The 22,628-nt window shown below is 38.4% G+C and overlaps 1 protein-coding gene across 7 annotated transcripts in view; it reads right to left on the bottom strand.

Annotated features, from left to right (window-relative positions):
- CNOT1 (CCR4-NOT transcription complex subunit 1) overlaps positions 1–22,628 on the bottom strand; it is a 100,998-nt gene that overhangs the window by 42,976 nt on the left and 35,394 nt on the right. For all 7 annotated transcript variants that reach the window (XM_082862892.1, XM_082862894.1, XM_082862897.1 and 4 more), the window contains exons 3-16: positions 16,126–16,233; positions 15,461–15,559; positions 15,036–15,104; positions 14,893–14,947; positions 14,186–14,389; positions 13,089–13,257; positions 11,137–11,263; positions 10,878–10,988; positions 6,903–7,073; positions 6,351–6,478; positions 4,263–4,503; positions 1,305–1,424; positions 421–543; positions 101–252 (exon numbers count right to left, since the gene is read on the bottom strand). In XM_082862892.1, the coding sequence (XP_082719018.1) occupies positions 101–252; positions 421–543; positions 1,305–1,424; positions 4,263–4,503; positions 6,351–6,478; positions 6,903–7,073; positions 10,878–10,988; positions 11,137–11,263; positions 13,089–13,257; positions 14,186–14,389; positions 14,893–14,947; positions 15,036–15,104; positions 15,461–15,559; positions 16,126–16,233 (1,877 nt within the window). The remainder of the gene's footprint in view (positions 1–100; positions 253–420; positions 544–1,304; positions 1,425–4,262; positions 4,504–6,350; positions 6,479–6,902; positions 7,074–10,877; positions 10,989–11,136; positions 11,264–13,088; positions 13,258–14,185; positions 14,390–14,892; positions 14,948–15,035; positions 15,105–15,460; positions 15,560–16,125; positions 16,234–22,628) is intronic.

The following is a 22,628-nucleotide window of genomic DNA, read 5'->3' as shown; positions in this document are numbered from 1 at the left end:
TGTCACTTTTAATCATTCAACCCCTTTTCCTCAAATCAACAGTTATCCATTCAATCCAATTCCAATATTAAACAGTCATTTTCAAGCATGCTATTCTTACCCTGCACAAGCTTGTAAACAGGCCAACATTGTCGCCAGAGTTTCTGGAGGAAGTTGAGCACTTTTGGGCTGATCTTTCTCTGGTGCAAGTCCACCCAAAATAGAAGGACACCGTCTCTTTAAAAAAGTCATACAAGCCTGGATAAAAGGTTCCTGGAAAAGAGAAAGTCTCTCTGTATTTGAAATTCATCATTAATTGCTTTCAGATAAGACTAAGCACTATGACTAAAATCCAGAATACAATAACATCTTCATGGCCACTTTCTTAAGCTATCTTGACCATCAAAAATTAAAAGCAGTAATAAACAGACAAATCCTTACTCCATGCTCTCGAATTTTATCTGTGAGCCACTTGTCAAGTTTGAGGTATTCACGACGTGAAGCAAGTGCAGCAAGGTCAATAACAAAGGCAAATGGAGTACCATTTAGCAGCATTGACAAGGCCTAAAGAAAAAGGATATTAGAAACTACGAGTCAAGCAACTGAGTGACTTTTCTGTCCTATTTTCTGTTTCCAGTTTTTATTTTCACAAACAAGTCTAAATAAAACATACTGCTAATATTTTCTTAGTCATAATTTTTTAAACAGCTTAGTAGAAATCAATGGTAACACTTGTCCCTACTTAAAATAAGATCACATTTCAAAGACAAACACATGACTTTACCTTCAAAATAAACTTTACCCTGTGTTTTTTCAAATAATTTAACCTAAAGCAAAGCAAAACACAAAAGCGTGAAAAATTATCCTTACCCATTTAAAAAAATCTAAACTCAGGCTTACTCTAACCTAAGTACAACTACAACACCATTACCAGTGATCAAAGACATCAAGAATCACACTATTTATCAAAAGACCCTGTTAATGCTAATGAAATCTGCAAAAGGGGTGAAAGCCAACCAGTTTCTCCAAAAATTGTATCTCACAGATTACATCTGAGGTCAATTATCACTTGCTTTAAAACAGCCTTACAAATATCACAGAAGACCAAACAAAATTCAGTGAAATGTAAATGAAAACATTTTTACATTTCTAAAACCACTCTTCTTCCAATCTCTTTCTACAATACAAGGAAAAATTCTAAATCTCAACCATTCTAGCTAAGAGCTAGTTACATGTGAATTATTCCTAAAACACCTATGTTACATAAAAATGTTATTTTTTATCATTAATAAAGAAAAACCGTTAATCTGTCCCTCCAAGCTCACCTTCAAGTCCTGGGCCACATCAAGTATTCGAGACAATTTGGCCTGGTCATACTGTTCCCCTCGCATGTACCATTCTGCCATCGCATGCATGATAAGTTGGCGGATTGAGGGAGACTGTCCCTAAGAAAAGAAAAAGGAGGGTTAAATAGCAATACTACTGACCATTTTGATAGGCTGTTGCAAATGCTGATTTTACTTGTATTTATGTAAAACTGAGGTGTATCAGTGCAGACAACAAAGCTCAAGCCTCAAGCATTGATTACAGTGACGTTTATTTTGTGGGAAAGCAGTTTTGTCCATATTTCCCAAATGAGGCCTACCCCAAAACCCTGGGGTCATGTAGTCACATACAACAAATTTATTTGTCCTATAAAAGTCTGCCTATACATTTTCAAAGCCGAAGTATGATGAGAATATGACGATGCATCAAGTTTATATGATCCCTTAAATTAAATCACAAATCACTGGCCTATAAAAACAAAACAGTTTACGGTAATCATCTCTCATGCTGCACAGGGTAGTGTTTTATCAGTACTTCTGGGACTAGAGTTTGTACATTCTAAATCTAGCTATTTTCACAAATGATCATGCTCATTTTTTGTAATTATTCAATTTCTTTTTTTTGCGGAAAACAGCCTGTCTTTGAAGACTGATCTAAAGGTGTACAGTTGAATGGTAATTTAGAAAATGTTTCTCACAGAAGCAACAGCAAGGCAATTACTATCACTGTCTAAATCACTTTCCAGTAACTGTCTCAGACTGACAGAAAGTCCTAGCAAAACAAGTATCTAAACAGGAGTGGAGATATAAGTCCTTCCACTCTGCCCTTTCCACCTCACAGATGTGGTGAGAAAAGCCTAAGAATGTCTGGGCTACAAACTTTTGGTTAAATGTCTGATAAACATTACTGTCATGTGATTTGAGTCTCTAGAAATGGAGTTGGTCTGACTGAAAGGCATGCAACCAAGGCTAATGTTTTTCATTTATAAAGTCTTAGCTGAATTTTTAAAAGCACTTGTTTACAACAAACTACAGCAAGAATATCTTAAAAAGGGAAGGGGCACATTGATATAAAGGGGAAGATGACTGCTTTTTCTTAAAGCTTCTACATATATCTTTATTTAAAATGTAGGCTATGCGGGGGGGAAATCAATGGACAAGAGAGTATTTGTCAAATATATTCTACAAAATTGGCAAGGGGTGGGGGGTGCAGGAGCACAAGGGCTTGAAATCTCAGCAGGAACCAAAATAAAATTTAAATGCTGGATCTGGATAAAACAAAATTATGTCAATTAAACTGTTTTTGTTTTTGTTTTCTGCGGTACATGGGCCTCTCCCGCTGCGGAGCACAGGCTCCGGACGCGCAGGCTCAGCGGCCATGGCTCACGGCCCCAGCCGCTCCACAGCATGTGGGATCTTCCCGGACTGGGGCACGAACCCATGTCCCCTGCATCGGCAGGCGGACTCTCAACCACTGAGCCACCAGGGAAGCCCTCAATTAAACTGTTTTATGATCTTCTTCCATTTACTGTTAAAAAGTGAAATGAGAACCTTCTAGTTCTATGATAAATGATTAAGCTCTTTACTGCTATCGAAAGGATACTGGTACACTAGCAATACAGACCTTTCATAATACTGATTTTTTTTAAAATTGTCTTGACTCCTTGCTCTTTCAAGTTTTATACTTTAATGCCCACATGATGCTAAAAGATAAAATAAGTTTTATAGAAGTGTGACTTTTTCAGTGTCAAAATTCCATGATTAACAATTTCTCTAGGTAAACATCATCAAAAGAATGTCAATTATGCAGAAATAGAATCACAGATGTAGAAAACAAACTTGCAGTTACCAAGGGGGGAAGGGGAGGGTGGGCTGGGATGAACTGGGAGATTGGGATTCACATATACACACTACTAGTATAAAACAGATAACTAATGAGAACCTACTGTACAAAAACTCTACTCAATGCTCTGTGGTGACCTAAATGGGAAGGAAATCTAAAAAAGAGTGGATAGGGCTTCCCTTGTGGCGCAGTGGTTGAGAATCCGCCTGCCAATGCAGGGGACACGGGTTCGAGCCTTGGTCCAGGAAGATCCCACATGCCGCGGAGCAACTAAGCCTGTGTGCCACAACTACTGAGCCTGTGCTCTGGAGCCCGTGAGCCACAACTACTGAGCCCGCGTGCTGCAACTAATGAAGCCCGCGCACCTAGAGCCCGTGCTCCGCAGGAAGAGAAGCCACAGCAATGAGAAGCCAACGCACCGCAACGAAGAGTAGCCGCCTCTCACCACAACTAGAGAAAGCCCACGCGCAGCAACGAAGACCCAATGCAGCCAAAAATTAAAATAAATTTTAAAAAATAAAAAAGTGGATATATGTATACATATAACTGAATGACTTTGCTGCACAACAGAAACTAACACAACATTGTAAAGCAGCTATACTCCAATAAAAATTAATAAAAAAAGAAATGTCAGGACTTCCCTGGTGGTCCAGTGGTTAGGACTCCATGCTCCCAATGTAGGGAGCCTGGGTTTGATCCCTGGTCAGGGAACTAGATCCCCCAATGCCACAACCAAGACCCTGCATGTCACAACTAAAGATCCCACGTGCCGCAACTTAAACCCGGCACAGCCAAATTAAAAAAAAGAAAGAATGTCCATTATGGGGTGGGGGGAGATAAACTGGAAGATTGGGATTCACATATACACACTACTATATATAAAACAGATAACTAATAAGGACCTAATGTATAGCACAGGAAACTCTACTCAATACTCTGTAACGGCCTATATGGAAAATGAATCTGAAAAAGAGTGGATACATGTATATGTAATAACAGATTCACTTTGCTATACACCTGAAACTAACACAACATTGTAAATCAACTATATTTCAATAAAAATTAAAAAAAAAAGAATGTCCGTTTATTAAGACAAAGAAATGGTCATATCTTACCTGTCCATGCCATGCATAGTGCAAAATTATAGCTGAGTTAGGGTGGTTTCCAAGGAAAATTGGCATCAGAGTGGAGATGAGTTCATGGCGCAAGGTGTGCCAGGAGGTGTTGATTTGTAGTAAGGCCAATACCAGCATGTCTGGACAGTGTTTGATAGGGAAGCTGAAGAGTTGTTTGACTTGCTCATATTGCCCTACCTCTGCGAGCCTCAGCAGAGATTCAATCAAATCCAAGCTCTTCCTAACAAGAATGGAAGTAAGATACTCTATCAATGAAAATCTAAGTACACAAAATTCATTTTCCAAATAAGTGATACCAGCTATCAAGACAAAACCAAGTTGTCATCTTTTAATATTTGAAAAATATTTAAATTGGTTTTCATCTGAAATATATAATGCTGGTATGCTTTCAAACTAATTTCAAAGGCAGTCCAAATTAAGAGAATACATGATGAAGGACAGCAGACATGACTGACCATGTGCATAACCATGGATCGCCTTACCAAAGAGTTACCATCAAAAACTTTTGTGATTAGAGTGCAAAATAAAAACAAATAGTAGTTTAGAAACAGTCAAAAATCCAACACAAATATAGATATAATTATACACAAGAAAAATTCTACATAAAAATACAGCCTGACACAACACTGTAAATCAACTATACTTCCATTTAAAAAAAAAAAAAAAAGCCCAAACACTTAGTTCGGTAACACCAAGTTTTTACTTAGGTGCACAATGCCCCCTATGAATTATTCTTGCCCCAAGAAGCTAAATGTGGTTGACTTCAATCTAGCCTCAAGGTTTTGCTACCCTTAGTCCATGAAAACTATGGGGATAAGGATCAAATTAAACACCATGAGGAAACAGATACCCCATACCACAGGGTAGACTATAGGATAACTGATCCTACTTCTCCATTAAATCAATGGCCAAGAATTATATTTAAGAAAAAAAAAAAAGGGAGAAGAAAGACTTACAGCATAAAAGAAACTATGTGGACCTTGTTTGGACTCTCAATCATACAAACTGTTAAAAAGTATTCTTGAGACAATTAGGGAAATCTGAATATATAGCTACATTAAGGAATTATTAAATGTATATGACATTTCAATTTTATAAAATGGAAAGAGGCCTTTATCTGTTAAAATAAAATGAAGACATACTGCCATACACATTAGACTTAACAGGAGAAAAAAAAAAACTATCCTGTACATCCAATGTTGGCTAGCACCTGGGGAAAGGACACACTTCAGAAAAAACCACTGCTTTGGTCAATCTTTCAGAACAAGGATCAGCAAACTACATCCACAAGCCAAATCTCACCCACTGCCTATTTTTGTAAATACTGTTTTGTTGGAACAGAGCCACACCCATATTTACATTGTGCTACAATTAAAGAGTTAAGTAGTTGCTACAGAGACCATCTGGCTTGTAAAGCCCTTTACAGGAAGTTTACCATCCTTTGTTTATAAGATGTGTCCCAGGGGAGTATGGTTGGAAAAAATGGAAGAAACATTATAAAGTAGATGTCTTTGGGGACCAATCCAGTCCATGCCCACTCTGCACAGCTGTGGGTTTATTGTAACAGTGATGGAAGTACTTTTACCATCTTTATCTCACATCCCCAGAGAGGAGTTAGTTCCAGAAGAAACCAACTGAGCCAGTCAGATTCTCCAGCAGAAATTTTGAATTGAAACTCAGAGAAATAGATAATTCAGCTTAAAGTTTTAGATTTCATCCACTGGCCATTTTGAGCCACTTAAAAAGAAAGCAAGCAAGCAAATCTACAGAGAGAAGAAAGGGATTTAACATTAAGGGAGAAGTAAAAACCTCCTTCTAACATTTGATTGTTACAGAAAATATACAATGGCAGACATTACAAGAGGAAAGATGTATCTAGTGATAAGGAGACTAAATATAGATTTTCATCCACCAACACCCTACTTTATAAAAATTTAGGGTAAGTAGGCTTACTAAAAATACTGTTTCGTTTAAACCTTTTAACTACGTAGTTGGCTCACTATTAATCCTGTAATTCAAAAAAGTATAAGTGACCCTTTCAAGAAAAGCTAGATGAAGAGTGTTTACCATGTGGCAATTTCTCGATTGTCATCCTCTGGTGGTGCTTTCAGAATATCAGTGGCAACAGTATGACATGGGTAGTCGGCAAAACAGAAGATCTCTGGATTTATAAGGGAATGCTGAATGAAGGAGAGCTGGAACAAGAGAAAAAAGTCCTTACTACCATAAATGAGTGTGAATGTTATAAAAATGTGAAACATTTTCACTAGGCTAATCTCAATCTTAATTCTCATTCATCAGAATGAAATTTCCCTTTAAAATCTTAATTATGCGATCTTTCAAAACCACAGACAAGTCAGACAAATGAAAGGTGCATGGTGAGGTGACCCTGGAGACAAACATCATTAAACTATTGGGAAAACAGTTTGATTGCTACACTTCAGCTGAGTCTGACTGGTACTAAACTATAATAATGTTCCTTCAAAATTTATCAGTCTCTGCTTTTCTGAGCAATGCCAAACAAATTCTACATTAAAAGAATATTTTAATCAATGGATAGACGGCACTATCTAAGCCATGATTCTTTGCCTCTTCTATAGCTAAACATCATTCACTTACCTGGCCTTCTGCATGTTTCCAAGGTCTGTATATGAGGTCTACAGGGAACACTTCCATACCCAGACCCCTCTGAATGCCATACACTACATTATGAAGTCCTTTACTGTCACGAATTTGAAATCCAGGATGGTCCAGTTCGTAAGTTACTTCCTTGAAATTCAAACTTGGGTTCTAAAAAAGAAAAGCATTTCAAAGTTTAATGAAAAGGGACTTCCCTGGTGATGCAGTGGTTAAGAACCCGCCTGCCAATGCAGGTGACACAGGTTCGATCTCTGGTCCAGGAGGATCCCACATGCTGTGGAGCAACTAAGCCCATACACCACAATTACTGAGCCCACGTGCAGCAACTACTGAAGCCTGCGCGGCTAGAGCCTGTGCTCCGCAACAAGAGAAGCCACCGTGAACGAGAAGCCCGCGCACCGCAACAAAGAGTAGCCCCCACTCTCTGAAACTAGAGAAAGCCCACGCACAGCAACGAAGAACCAACGTAGCCAAAAAAAAGTTTAATGAACAAAAGTGTTTGATTGCTTTATCCAAAGAGCCATATTAAATCTGAAGTTCAATCAAGATGGTCTAATTATAGACTCAAAGTCATCTAAATCTTTCCGGCATTTCCAAAGAGACTTGGAAAGGTAAATTCTTAATATTCAAAATAAACTGGCTCTACCAGCAAGCTACTCCAAGTTACCTTTCAGTTCACAACATACTCGTGAATACGTGAGTACATAAAGGGGAAATCTCTTCCCCTACTTTAGTCCAACGAACACTCCCATCCCAATATGGCAAACAGATAACACTTCACTTAGTGCCTCATCTTTATAGTAAGATTCCACTACCTTGGAACAAAGCTGCAAAGATAAATCAATTATCCCAAATATCAATCTTAATTAACAAGGACTTCCCAGGTGGTGCAGTGGTTAAGAATCCTCCGGCCAATGCAGGGGACATGGGGGTTTGATCCCTGGTCCGGGGATCCCACATGCCGCGGAGCAACTAAGCCCGTGCGCCACAACTACTGAGCCTGTGCTCTAGAGCCCACGAGCCACAACTACTGAGCCCACGTGCCACAACTACTGAAGCCCGCGCCTAGAGCCTGTGCTCCACAACAAGAGAAGACACCGCAATGAGAAGCCCGTGCACCGCAATGAAGGTAGCCCCTGCTCGCCGCAACTAGAGAAAGCCCGTGCGCAGCAATGAAGACTCAATGCAGCCAAAAATAAATAAATAAATTTATTTTTAAAAAAAAATCTTAATTAACTAAAGATCTCCCCTAAAAGCATCCCAATGTATGCATCAGGAAAAGTGGTCTAGATTCTTTATGTCAAAATGACTAAAAATTCCATTCAAAAATGTTTTATGAAAAGGTATTCATAAAAGCAGTATGAGATTCCTTAAAGAAACACAAAGCAAAGGAAACACATTTAGAGAAGATAATTTACCAAACACTCTGCACCAAGCAATAAGAATATTTTGTGCTTGGGACTTCCCGGGCGGTCCAGTGGTTAAGACTCTGTGCTCCCGATGCCGGGGGCACAAGTTCGATCCCTGGTCGGGGAACTAAAACCCCGCATGCTGCACAGCGTGGCCAAAAAGAAAAGGGAGAAATAAAAAACAGAAGAATATTTTGTGCTTGAAAGAAGAAAAGGCTGCGCACACTTCGTAATTAAATCTCCAACCAAAGCGTTATGTCCAGTTTAGTTTTGCTCTAAGGTGACACCTTTCAATCCATAAAGACTTTAATGCTTGCTTTGTATATGGTACAAAGAATAAACGTCAGTTGGGGTATTCACTCTAAGACAACAATGGCATTCAGAGGTAACATTTTTTTCTTTCTAAAATTTGTTTCAAGGACTGGCTGTGACAGAATAAAACCATAAATATACTATTAAACAGCATTATCCTAGAGAGAGTTAAGTTTGGTAAATCCACAGGCGTGCCCCTATGGTTTCCTCCTCCCATCCTTGGAAGTAAATCAGAAAAATTATTAACCCAATGTGTATCTGAAATTGTCCTCTGTTCCCTTTCTACAAAAAATTGTACAGAAACTCAAATATACAAGAAAAAGGAAGAAGAAAAGAGATTACTAATTCAACTATTCAAATCCACAGTGAAGGCGTTCAATTTATAGCCTTTGCACTCTCTGAAATCAAAACATAGGTTCAGATAACATGGAAAACTGTCCTTGTCTGCAATTTTTTTAAAAAAGAGTTTTTCAATAGTGCAATAAAGTACAAAGATGAAACTGAGGGAAAAGCATGTTTTCGTATTTGCAAGACAACCACAGGTTAAAAACAAATCAGTAGGGCTTCCCTGGTGGTGCAGTGGTTGACAGTCCACCTGCCGATGCAGGGGACACAGGTTCGCGCCCCTGTCCGGGAAGATCCCACGTGCCGCGGAGTGGCTGGGCCCGTGAGCCATGGCCACTGAGCCTGCGCTCCGCAACAGGAGAGGCCACAACAGTGAGAGGCCCACGTACCGCAAAAAAAAAAAAGAGTCCGCCTGCCAATGCAGGGGACACGGGTTTGAGCCCTGGTCTGGGAAGATCCCACATGCCACAGAGCAACTAAGCCCATGCGCCACAACTACTGAAGCCCGCACGCCTAGAGTTCGTGCTCTGCAACAAGAGAAGCCACAGCAGTGTGAAGCCTGTGCACCGCAACGAAGAGTAGCCCCTGCTTGCTGCAACTAGAGAAAGCCCGTGCGAAGCAACGAAGACAAAAATAAATTAATTACTTTTTTAAAAATTAAAAAAGAAAAAAACCAAACCAATTAGTAACTGGTTATCCTTAAGTGCTAAAACTGTGGTTTTATTTTGCTTTTCTTCCTTTTCACTCTCTAAGTTTTCTGCCATGATCACGTGTTATTTCTTCCCCTCCTCTATTACTAAAGAGTAGGCCTGAACACCATAAACCCATCTACTATTAAGAAAAATAAAAAGAAAACCCACTGATGCTGTTAGTAATAAGGTCACACAGAGAACAGTATGATTCCCTGTTACTCAATTTTACTTATAAGTTACAAATGTAGGAAACTAAAAATGAGAAATAGGATAGACAAATGACCTGACACCTTATCAAGAATGTTAGGGAAGTATTTATTTGTAGTCTTTAGTGTTACATTTTGTTCCTTGACATTTTATGAACAAGACTGAAAACATTACATCTTGATCTTGACTCCACTGTTCTCTCACTGACTAAATTTCATCACTCCCTTTTAATAACTAGAAGTTTCACTTTTTTATATTTTATTTTAACAGTTCAATATTTTAGGAGAGGTACGTTGTTTATTTGGGGACCAATTATTTAGTCTGTGGATATTTCAGAAGTGGAAGTAGTAAGATAAGTATGGCTTTTTTTATCCCTATAATAATATCCCATAAAGAAGGTTGGCAGGGTTTTTGTTGCACCTTCCAGAAAAATTTCAGAAGACTTTCTTTCTCCTCAGTAATTCCTCATACAATCATTACTTTGTAACAAATTCATCCTCCCCAAAAAACCACACACTAACAACCTACCAAACCACCTCAGCAGTGCTACTCAGAATTGCATAGCAACAATTCATTATGAACAAAGCTAGAGTTTGATTGCATACTATTTCCAGTACATAATTATCTTGGACCCTTCATTACTTTTTTTTTTTTTTTCCCCCGGTACGCAGGCCTGTCACTGTTGTGGCCTCTCCCGCTGCGGAGCACAGGCTCCGGACGCGCAGGCTCAGTGGCCATGGCTCACAGGCCCAGCCGCTCCGCGGCATGTGGGATCTTCCCGGACCGGGGCACGAACCCGTGTCCCCTGCATCGGCAGGCGGACTCTCAACCACTGCGCCACCAGGGAAGCCTGCTTCATTACTTTTGAAGTCAGAAATTATAAAACACTGCAGTTCTCATTCAGCTAGGCATTTTATTCATTAAAATTTTCTTTCTTTGGGCTATATCATACTAACATCATAAATATATAACATTACATGTGTACTCACCAGTTCTTTGAGAACATCAATCAAGACTTCTACATTCCATGTGTGTGCCTGTGCTCCATCACTTTTATCTTTTCCATCACTCCAGATCCCACTGCCAGGAGCAGAGATACTCTGTAGAATTAAAATCTGAATTAAACAAAGCCAACTACTCAATGTGTTCAGCTCTGGTTGGTAGAACAATCATACTGTAATTTAATAAATAAAATAAAGAGGGCAGGACATTAATTCACTTTGTAAAATAGTTTATTTCCACACCTACCTGTAATGGAATTCCATCTGTTAATCCTGAATGAGTTCGAGCCATCATTCCCAAAACCCTTGCAACCTGGGCAGCTGTGACCTCCCGAACACCAAACTGCATGATTATATTGCGACATTCTTCAATACTGAAACAGAAATTTAACTTCAAAAAATGGTACCCTCACTCTTGCACTGCTGGTGGGAATGTGAATTGGTTCAGCCACTACGGAGAACAGTATGGAGGTTCCTTTAAAAACTACAAATAGAACTACCATATGACCCAGCAATCCCACTACTGGGCATATACCCTGAGAAAACCGAAATTCAAAAAGAGTCATGTACCAAAATGTTCATTGCAGCTCTATTTACAATAGCCCGGAGATGGAAACAACCTAAGTGCCCATCATCGGATGAATGGATAAAGAAGATGTGGCACATATATACAATGGAATATTACTCAGCCATAAAAAGAAACGAAATTGAGCTATTTGTAATGAGGTGGATAGACCTAGAGTCTGTCATACAGAGTGAAGTAAGTCAGAAAGAAAAAGACAAATACCGTATGCTAACACATATATATGGAATTTAAGAAAAAAAAATGTCATGAAGAACCTAGGGGTAAGGCAGGAATAAAGACGCAGACCTCCTAGAGAACGGACTTGAGGTTATGGGGAGGGGGAAGGGTGAGCTGTGACAGGGCGAGAGAGAGTCATGGACATATACACACTAACAAACGTAGTAAGGTAGATAGCTAGTGGGAAGCAGCCGCATGGCACAGGGATATTGGCTCAGTGCTTTGTGACAGCCTGGAGGGGTGGGATAGGGAGGGTGGGAGGGAGGGAGACGCAAGAGGGAAGACATATGGGAACATAAGTTTATGTATGACTGATTCACTTTGTTATAAAGCAGAAACTAACACACCATTGTAAAGCAATTATACCCCAATAAAGATGTTAAAAAAAAAAATGGTACCCTCAATACCAAGGTTAAGAAACACTCATATAAAACACTCATATAAAACGAGTGAAGTCGCTAGAGTTTTACTAACATAGAGTAATAAGCTTCATTTCTTGTTACTTTCACATAGCTAGGAGTGTAAAATCCACCTACTTAAGGAAACAGAAAACGTTTAAAATGCCGATGGAAGAAGGAAATATGAGTTAACAGTAGTATCTACAAAGAGACATAAAATTATGTCAATATTCGGTATAAATCAAGTTATTCTTTAAAATACTGATAACTCAAGAGTTATTCTGATATGTACAAAGTCCTGAAAATGTATTTTAACTTTTTCACTTTGCATCAACAAAAGTTTTATGCCAGGCACATTTATACACACACAAGAAATACACTTTCAAACATAAGCGGAAATGTGGTTTGTATGAGTTTTAAAAACATTAAATGTTACACTTAAAGTCAAAGCAAAGCACATTAATGCCCTTAATAACATATTCTCAGAAAAATATTAACAATCCACTATATCACAGTCCTATGTGCTACCATTAGGGTGAAACAATTTCCTTTTATGCCCCTGGCAGGTGAGGAAAATAAGTGAGAGGCAGGGTATGAAAAAGGCAGAAAAGGAAGACTGTAGAAATCAAGGTACAGCAAGGAAATTGAGGGTGCGGGCAGGGAAGAGCATATTAGACATGATGGATGGGAAATGATGCAAGTTCCATGAACACTTGCCTCAATGCCCTCCCTCTCAAAAGCTAAAACTGCCTACCATGGCGACTAGGCTAGGAACCTCTGATCCTTAAATTTGAGAAACTAGGGAGGATGGAGAGATGGAAATTTAGCCATGAGAACATTTACAGCTGCCACCAAAACTAATATGTGGAAGATTAAATTTAGAAGCAAAATTCTTGAGGCAAAGATAGTACATTAAGGAATCTTTAGGAACTTGCTTTAAAGAATTACATTGTGCTTTTCACAAGAGTAATCAGAAGTTTAAAATGTCTGACTACCAACCTTGCACAAAAGCCATAGCCCACTTCTTGCATGAAGTCAGCCAAAGAGCTCTCCATCATGGTTTTAGCTACCCCTCCAGAATCAGGCAGGATTCTGTCCATTAGGATGTCCCGTTTTTCAGGGTATAAAAGTGGTGCAAGCACCACGGGACAGCGTTCCTGGGGAAAATCTGAAGAAGGAAAAAGATAATTATAACTGCTATATTGATTAATAACAAACTATCCTCTTTTACTCTTTAAAAGCCTCTCAAACCTGAGTTTTCACAAGTCCATATTCAAACCAAAGTTATTCAGTTTTTCCAATCCAGCTAGCCTAGCCCAAGTTATGACTTCAACCCCAATTCTAAAATTTGAATGTTCTTATGTCACAAAAAATGGTCATAAGTATATTTTTAATTTTTTTTATTAGGATCCCATTATCTATTACACCCTAAATATTACTTTAAAATTTCACAAAAGGGCTATCAATTCCCATGCAAGGAAGACATCAGAAATAATTGGTACATCAGTCTCTATTTCACTGACAAGTGGAAAATGTCCTATTACTGAGAAAGTTAATGAAGTTTAAATTAAACTATATCAATGTTAAGAAGTAAACAATAATAAGAGTGAAACTGGACAGTGGTTAGTCCACTATAAAAGATTTGTTTTAAACACTATCTCTAAAAATAGGATCAGAGGAAGGAGGATGGCAACAACAGAACCAGGAGTTATCTTAGCATAACAATGCCAACAGCCAAGAGGTAAAGTGGATATATGATAGTGATTGACATTTTAAACTAAAGAGAGCATGTCACAAATACTGTAGTCTCTGTCTCCCTAAAAGGGAAAAATCTGACCACGTGGAAATATACCAAGTCTGAAATGAGATTGTACTTAGATAACAATATTGCTGGTAAGTGCTCTTCATTTTATACCTTGTCTATAATGAAGCTTTTATCATTTTCATATTTTAAATTATAAAATACTCTCTTCCTTGAAAGATTACGAAGTTAACAGAAAAGTAAATCACTGCCTTCATTTGTATTCTACAATCCTTTGTAATGTGTGTTCATCCAAAGAAATTATCTTTTGTAGGCTACAGACACTCCTTTTTACCTCTGCGCAGCGTCTTAAGAAAAGCGTCTATCTGTTCCTGTCCAACTCCAAAGGCTCCCTTCTGCCCAAAGAGGAGATGGGAGAGGAGGAGGTGTAGGACTTCTATTGCTATATCCTGGAAGCCACCTTCTTGATTTCCACTGACGTCTGCGTCAATGTAAGAACGCAGAAGATCTGGAAGCTTCTGTTTGATAAACTGGGCAGCTAGAAATGAGATAAATAAAAAACCACAAGTTATTTTTGCACCACGATGGGTAAGAAGTCACATATCATCAAAATACAGGTGATCATCATTCTCATTCACCAACTCACCCTTCACCCTCTAATGTTTTTACAGCTCTAGCTGGTAGGCATAAAAATAAAAGACCAATTACCAGGGACTTGGCGGTGGGGGGCAGGGGCAGGAGGAGGAGAGGGAATGGAGAATTTTTGGATGGGTACAGAGTTTCAGTTTTGCAAGACAAAGAAGTTCCAGACATCCATTATACAACAATGTGAATATAGTTAACACTACTGAATTATACACTTGAAAATGGTTACGAAGGTAAATTTTATGTTTTTACCATACGTACATATACATACATACATAAAAGAGACCAAAAGAAAATAATCTTACTCTCTAAACTATGGAGGCTCAAGACTCAGAAGCCCACGGGTTTTAAAGACTCTAACTTCACTATAGGATCTTTAGGGAAAAGGAAACTTACCAAAACCTCTGAGATCTGAGCTGGAAGAATTCAAGAGGGCAAGGCCAAAAATTACCTGAAACAAGAAGGGTTAGATTGACCAAAGAGTCAAATAGTTATTTTATTTCTAATTTTGCCTACATCTCTTTTCTTAAATCACTTACCTCTTGTACTTTGCTTAACTTGAGAACTTTACTCAGCTGGGCAAATAAGTGGGGTGCAGGCTTTAAACTCTGAAACAAACCAAACTTTATTTTAAAATAAGAACATACAATTTTCAAAAAGTTTATAAAAGCATCTGTTTACCCAATTATGGTGCTACATAGGAGTGACAATTCTGTAGTGCTGCTACCAACAGCTGTGGAACTGTGTTCTGACAAGCTTAAGCCTTCACATGATCTGGTTTTATTAAGATTCTAATTATTATCAAACCACCTTGATTTTGTTAGAAAGCTACAAAAACTCCAAAGAAAGTATCTGAAATTTTTATTTACAATATGATATTATGAGGCCAAGGATTAAGGCCTTTTTAGAAAACCTAATAAAAGATCACATTCTTAGGACCACTAAAGATAAAAGGAATACCAACCTTCTGATAGTGCAATGGATTATCAATGGCATAGGACAGCGTGGAGATAAAATTTGGCTTCGTAATCAGTGACGCACACTCCTGAATCAGAAACTGAGTCTTTAAAAATAACAAATGAATTTTCATTAGCACTAACAGTCATCTTCTTGCACAAATAGAAGCAGCATTGCTCAGAACATTAAAGGGTAATCTGATACTGTTTCTACATCAGCTCTTTAAAAATCCTATTGAAACTACCAAAGTCTATTAGCAACAGGTGTTAAACCAAAACCTCTACAGAAGAAAGTCCACTGACAAGATAACTATAAGGAGTAATATCATGACAAACTGTTCCCAGATTGAGAATCAAACCATAGAAACTCAAACTAGGTGAAGAGATCCTCTCTCTGCCTTACTTACTTGTCAAGCTGGACTTCCCCACAGTCCTGCTTCCTTCAGGCAGGTCTGATTCCCAGCTCTCTAAACCTGAACTAAGTAGCTGTAATGGTCTGCAGTCAGGCAGGAGAAGAGAAGGACAAGAAAAGGAAAAGTCCCACTGCCTTTTAGCCATTCAGCTAAGATTATTTTTGGATCCTTTATGTGTTTGCTACACAGCTATGCCCAAAATGCAATTCATGGAACAATTAGATCTAAGTGAATATATATACTATGTAAGCCCCAAATACCTGATGAAAATCTTTGCCACTGCTTTTACCATCGCCACTGAAATCCACATGCGAAAATAGGCAGCGTAATAAATGCCTGTCTGCCTCAGGACCGTGCCGATTCACAATCTAAAAAGACCAAAAATATGAGTTTGCTAAGAGTGACTTTTCTTTTTTAAAAAAAATTCATCTCTAGGACAACATCCCAAATTACATTAATTGTTCATTTTGGAACAAGAGTTCTAGGAATTATTGAGATGGAGGTGCCAACATTTTATAATTAAATATTTTTTAAGTGTTTCCTACAGGCACTAGCAGGAAAGAGAGAAGAAGAAAAACTACCAGTAATTAGCCCCATGTAACAGTGTGCTCTGACCAACCTCTACACCAAAAACACCAAACAACAGCACAAATGACATGTTTAAGTTGTAAGGCGACAATTTTATAACTGGACTCATGAGAGCATCACTTTTCTATCCATTGTTGTTTTTAACCCCTAAAAAGTATAACCTGAAATCTAACATAACTGTGACTCTCTGTAATAGCCTATAGGGCAAGGCCCTAAAGGAACTGGTCTGATATCAGTACTGGCCCTGAGCTTCTTGCTGTTCCTCAAATTTACCAATGTTTGTACTTGCTATTCCCTCTAACTAGAAAACTCTAGATATCTACATGCGGTTTGTTCTCTCACTTCCTTTAGGTTTCTGCTCTAAAGCCACCTCATCAGTCAGAGGTTTCCTAACTACCATCCCTAAAATAGCAACATGAACTGCCCCACCATCACCGCTCATCCTGCTTTACTTTTCTCCACAGTACTTAGCACCACCCGATAATTTCTGTTTATTGTCTATGTCTCACTCGACTGTAACCTGCATGAGAAAAGGAAATTTATGTAGTTGTGTTCACTTCACATTTAGGTCAGGAAAAGAGCTTATTTAGCACAATGTATGTGCAGAGTAATCATTTACTTATTAAATGCCACATTAAAATTTTATAATAGTAAATATTTAACTACCTACTTTGGCCTAAAAATGTGACTGGGCTTCCTTGGTTTAATCTTTAACAACTCTGCCAAAAATTACTCCCATTTTATAGATGAGAAAGTGGACACTTCAAACAAACTCCATGAGCCTAAAATCCAATAGTCTATGAGTTAGGAGTCTGGTATTCATAGTCCAACTCCAAAGTCTATACTCTTTCTACTGTATCATAATTATGTCACAGCCAGCTAAGTTAACTTATTTCAGTTTCAGTTTTCCCCATCGAGAACATGTGAGAGTTAAGTAAGACCAAGCTTTACACTGCCTCAGACATCTTAAAGTTAAAATCTATATAATCATAGGTTATTTTTTCCTATCCCCTGGAACCCTGAAGACATTATCTTAAAGCGCCAATTCAAATTAAGAAGAATTACCTATGCTCCAACCAACCAGACCTCTCCCTTGAAAGAACAAGAATAACTGGCTTAACAAACATTTGTTGAGTACATGCTAGATACCATTCAAGGTATAGCAAATATAACAGCAGAGGAGACCAATGTGTTCCACAGCTCTCATGAAGTAGAAAAGTACAGGCAAACAATTTCTGATAATATTAACTCATGAAGAAAACAGGGTTATATGATATTGACAGGACGGTGGGGGAGGGGTATACCTCAGAGAGGCCATCCCTAAAGATGTAACATGTAAACTGAGACTTAAAATATTTAGGCAACAACCAAAGATACAATGAAGGAAGAGCATTTGAGACAGAAGGTAAACAATACATAAAGGATTTTAGTAACAGAAAAAAGGCCAGCAGGAGTCAGGGAACCAGATCATGGTTAATTAGCGTACTGACGTAATTGGTACTTTTTATTTTTTTAAAGAAGATGTTGGGGGTAGGAGTTTATTAATTAATTTATTTATTTTTGCTGTGTTGGGTCTTCGTTTCTGTGCGAGGGCTTTCTCTAGTTGTGGCAAGCGGGGGCCACTCGTCATCACGGTGCACGGGCCTCTCACTATCGCAGCCTCTCTTTTTGCGGAGCACAGGCTCCAGACGTGCAGGCTCAGTAGTTGTGGCTCACGGGCCTAGTTGCTCTGCAGCATGTGGGATCCTCCCAGACCAGGGCTCGAACCCGTGTCCCCTGCATTAGCAGGCAGATTCTCAACCACTGCACCACCAGGGAAGCCCTTAACTGGTACTCTTACACCAACCTAAAAGATGGAAAGACAGGGCTTTCCTGGTGGCGCAGTGTTTGAGAGTCCGCCTGCCAATGCAGGGGACATGAGTTCGTGCCCCGGTCCGGGAAGATCCCACATGCCACAGAGCGGCTGGGCCCGAGCCATGGCCGCTGAGACTGCGCTCCGCAATGGGAGAGGCCACAGCAGTGAGAGGCCCACGTACCACAAAAAAAAAAAAAAAAAAAAAAAAGGAAAGACATTCCAAGAGACTGTCAATGGCCACTGAAACCCCAGAAATTTTTGTTTTAATTAGGATCACCGAATTTAATGAATATCCCTTATCCTTAGCATTTATTTCTGTAACATTTTATAATTTTAAAATTGCTTTTACAACAACTCAATCTTCACAACAACCCTAAGAAGTATATACATATAATACACCATGTTATTACAGACAAGGTTTGTTTTGTTTTCTTTTTTTAATCAAGATTGCAAAGACTAAAGACAAATGTCATATAATTTGCTGGATAAGTGGTAGAATCAGAAAGTGTGTTTTATGGCTGCTAAGTGAATGAAATATTCCTCCTGTGATACCATGCTACCCTTCTCTAGGAGCAACTGTTTTCTTTTAAAACTAAAGTGGTATTTTAAAAACATGATCTTGGGTTGCAAAGATGCTGAAATAAGATTTCATTGATCCCATAAGATTAAGCCTTATACATTTTCCCTTAGGTTCAAACCATTACACCCACTGGGCAGGGGAGACTAGCAAAATCAACAACCTTTTAGTGAAGTTAACTACACCTTACAATTTGATAGCAAAATCTTTGGCTATTAAAAATAAAGTAACTTTATCAAAGGCATTCATTCTACAATACTTTTGTAATAATCTGATTTGTGGCTAGAGTAACATATTCTCATCTAAGAGTCACATATTAAGAGGAACACTAAAAAATAGTGCATCCACAATGGATGGTAGAGATTCAGAAAATCATGCAGAATGGTTGGGGAAATGGGGCACTATTTGGCCTAGAGAGCACACATAAGGGAAGAATAAAGACTTAATTATGTGAAGGGTACTTGAATATTAAATCCTCACAAAAAGAGTCCCAAACAGTTTATTTTAGCTTGTTATAAAGATACTCCTAATAAGGTTGTCCACATATGGTAATGAGTAAATGAAGTAGTCAACTAACTTCCACAGTCAGAAACATCAAAAATCCCTACCTCTATTAATACTTTAAAAGTCATTCTTTGGGTAGAATACTGATAAAGCAGCAATTATCTGAGGAATTGTAATATCAACCCCAGCTCCTAAAAACAGCTTAGAAAAAAACCCACATTGGGACTTCCCTGGTGGTGCAGTAGTTAAGACTTGGCTTCCAGTTCAGGCGGCACGGGTTCAATCCCTGGTTGGGGAACTAAGATCCTGGTGCAGCCAAAAAAACCCCGAACAAACAGGAGAAAACAAACCACATCTATAGAGATTTTCACATAAAAACAAGATTTATATAAAGAAAACTACTAAATCTAGCCTAACAGATGACCTCAGAGGCCCAAGATTCTATATAATTACAAAGTACCAGATTTTTAAAATTTAAATTGAAGACAGTAACTCACTACATTACAATGATTATAGGAATTGGAATAATTGGAATAATAGGAATTGGAATAATTGGATATCCAATAATAATTGGATAATATATATGTAAACATACATATACTCCACCACACAAATAATGTAGGATCTTCATATTTCTTAAACTTGTTATACATATTCTAACCATTAAAAATAGTCATTCCAGGGCTTCCCTGTTGGCGCAGTGGTTGAGAGTCTGCCTGCCGATGCAGGGGACACGGGTTCGTGCCCTGGTCCGGGAAGATCCCACATGCCGCGGAGCGGCTGGGCCCATGAGCCATGGCTGTTGAGCCTGTGCGTCCGGAGCTCCGCAACGGGAGAGGCCACAACAGTGAGAGGCCCGCGTACCGCAAAAGAAAAAAAAAAAAAAAAGGCATTCCAGGTTTTTACTGTATTATCTGTATGAATGCTTTGGGTTACTTTATAAAAAATAGTGTACCTATTCAAAACAGTTTAACATACTGAAAAGACCATGAAAAATTTTTGCAGTAAACATAAAGGGTTACTTTTAACACAAAAGGCACAGAACTGTCAAACTCCTAAGTAAAAGCTGGTGGAACTAAGAGCCCTTTTTTCCTATTCTAGCCTCTCATATGAAAAAACAAAAATCCATTTTCAACAAAACATTCACATAAGAAGTGGTCCAGAGAGATATGTCAGATAGCTTATTCTCAGTACCTCAAATGACGGGCTAAATGCAGCTTTCTATTTGGGACTGATAAATCCAGAAATAAAAATGTTTAGGACTGATGAATGTCCCAAAACACACATAGTTATCCTTTGTTCAAGTGATGAATCTGGAGCACAGATGCGCCATGAAAGAAGACTGTCCATTTAGAGACCCAGATCTATATATGGAAATTAGAAAATGGCAAAGGAGACAGAGCTGAGGGAACCAAGCTCAAGATGCTACTTTTAATGTCTGTAAGCAAACCATCGAGTTAAAGGAGAATCCTGGAGAAGCAGAATAACAAAGAAGAAGAGGTAACCATTACCAAACCTGGATACAGAACATGGCAGACTACCCCAACACACTTCCCCACCCTCAAGCATCCCCAAGATGGTTTATATGTGAGTAAATAATGTGTTGATTCAAAGACAAGCAAAAATTCAAAGACTCAGCCTGGAACCTATTTGAAGAAACTGTAAAACAGAGCAAAGAAACAAACAAGACAGGTGAAGAACATACTTTCAAAAGACTTACCCCCCACCCGGAAAAAAAAAAAATTTAATTTAAAAGAAACAAAAGACTTAAACAAACAGAAGAGTTCAAACAAATAGTATTCCATATCCTTAAAGAGATTATAGGAGCTGTTTTTGTTTTTTAAAAGGAAAGTCCTCAAAAAGGTAAAACAAAACATTAGGTTCAAGTACAACATAACAGAAGGAAATGAAAGCAAACTTTTGGCACTTAAGAAAGCAAAACTCTTACAGAAAAGATAACTTAATAATCAATATATAATATCTCAATCCACAAGAAATGAAAAGAAAAACATTCAAAGAAAACAACAAAAATATCCCTGAAATAAACATTTGAGTTGGAAGAATGAAAGGTATACCATAGCACAAGAAAGGCTGATGCAGAATAATCAATACTACAGCATACACTCGAAGTTAATAAACTCTAATGAAAAGGAAATTCAGGGACTTCCCTGGTGGCGCAGTGGTTAAGAATCCGCCTGCCAATGCAGGGGACACAGGTTCGAGCCCTGGTCCAGGAAGATCGCACATGCCACGGAGCAACTAAGCCCATGCGCCACAACTACTGAAGCTCGCGCGCCTAGAGCCCGTGCTCCACAACAAGAGAAGCCACCGCAATGAAAAGCCTGTGCACCGTAATGAAGAGTAGCCCCCACTCTCCACAACTAGAGAAAGCCCGTGCGCAGCAACAAAGACCCAACACAGCCAAATAAATAATTTTTTTTTTTAAAAAGGAAATTCATAGGGATATTGAGGTTAGGAATAGATGCTGGCAGGAAAAGTTAGTCACCTAAAATGCATGAGGGAGGAGAGAGACAAAGGAAGATAGGCAGCTTTTGGTAACTGATGCTGTTGAAAGAATAATGGGGAACAATATTTGCAAAACTAGGGGGAATATATATATCTACTGATAACTGGACTTCCAATAAAAACAAGAAAGATATTCTCAAGCATGAAAGAACTCAGGTAACGGCACCTGAGTTCCAAATCTTCTGACAATGATCTATGGTCAAAAAAATGTATGAAAATAAAAGATATTTTCAGGAAGATAAAAACTGCAGTAAAAGAACAGGCTGCAAGTACTCAATCCATTTCAATATATAATACATTTTTAACAAGACTAAGCAACTCTTTAAAAAATTTTTTTTAAACTGAAGTATAGTTAATTTACAATGTTGTGTTAGTTTCAAGTGTACAGCAAAGTGATTCAGTTACATATGTTTATCTTTTTCAGATTCTTTTTTATTATAGGTTATTATAAGATATTGAGTATATAGTTCCCTGTGCTATACAGGTCCTTGTTATTTACCTATTTTATATAATAGTAGGGTGTATTTATTAATCCCGAACTCCTAATTTATCTCCCCCTTCCCTCCACTATCCCCTTTGGTAACCGTGAGTTTGTTTTCGATCTCTGTGAGTCTCTTTCTGTTTCGTAAATTAGTTCATTTGTATCATTTTTGTAGATTCCACAAATAAGTGATTTCATATATTTGTCTTTCTCTTATTAATATATCTCTAAG

The sequence above is a fragment of the Leucopleurus acutus genome (genome assembly GCF_964270905.1).
Source record: "Leucopleurus acutus genome assembly, chromosome: 20".
Taxonomy (NCBI): domain Eukaryota; kingdom Metazoa; phylum Chordata; class Mammalia; order Artiodactyla; family Delphinidae; genus Leucopleurus; species Leucopleurus acutus.
The sequence above is the reverse complement of the archived record's forward strand: the minus strand, read 5'-3'. Positions and strand labels throughout refer to the sequence as shown.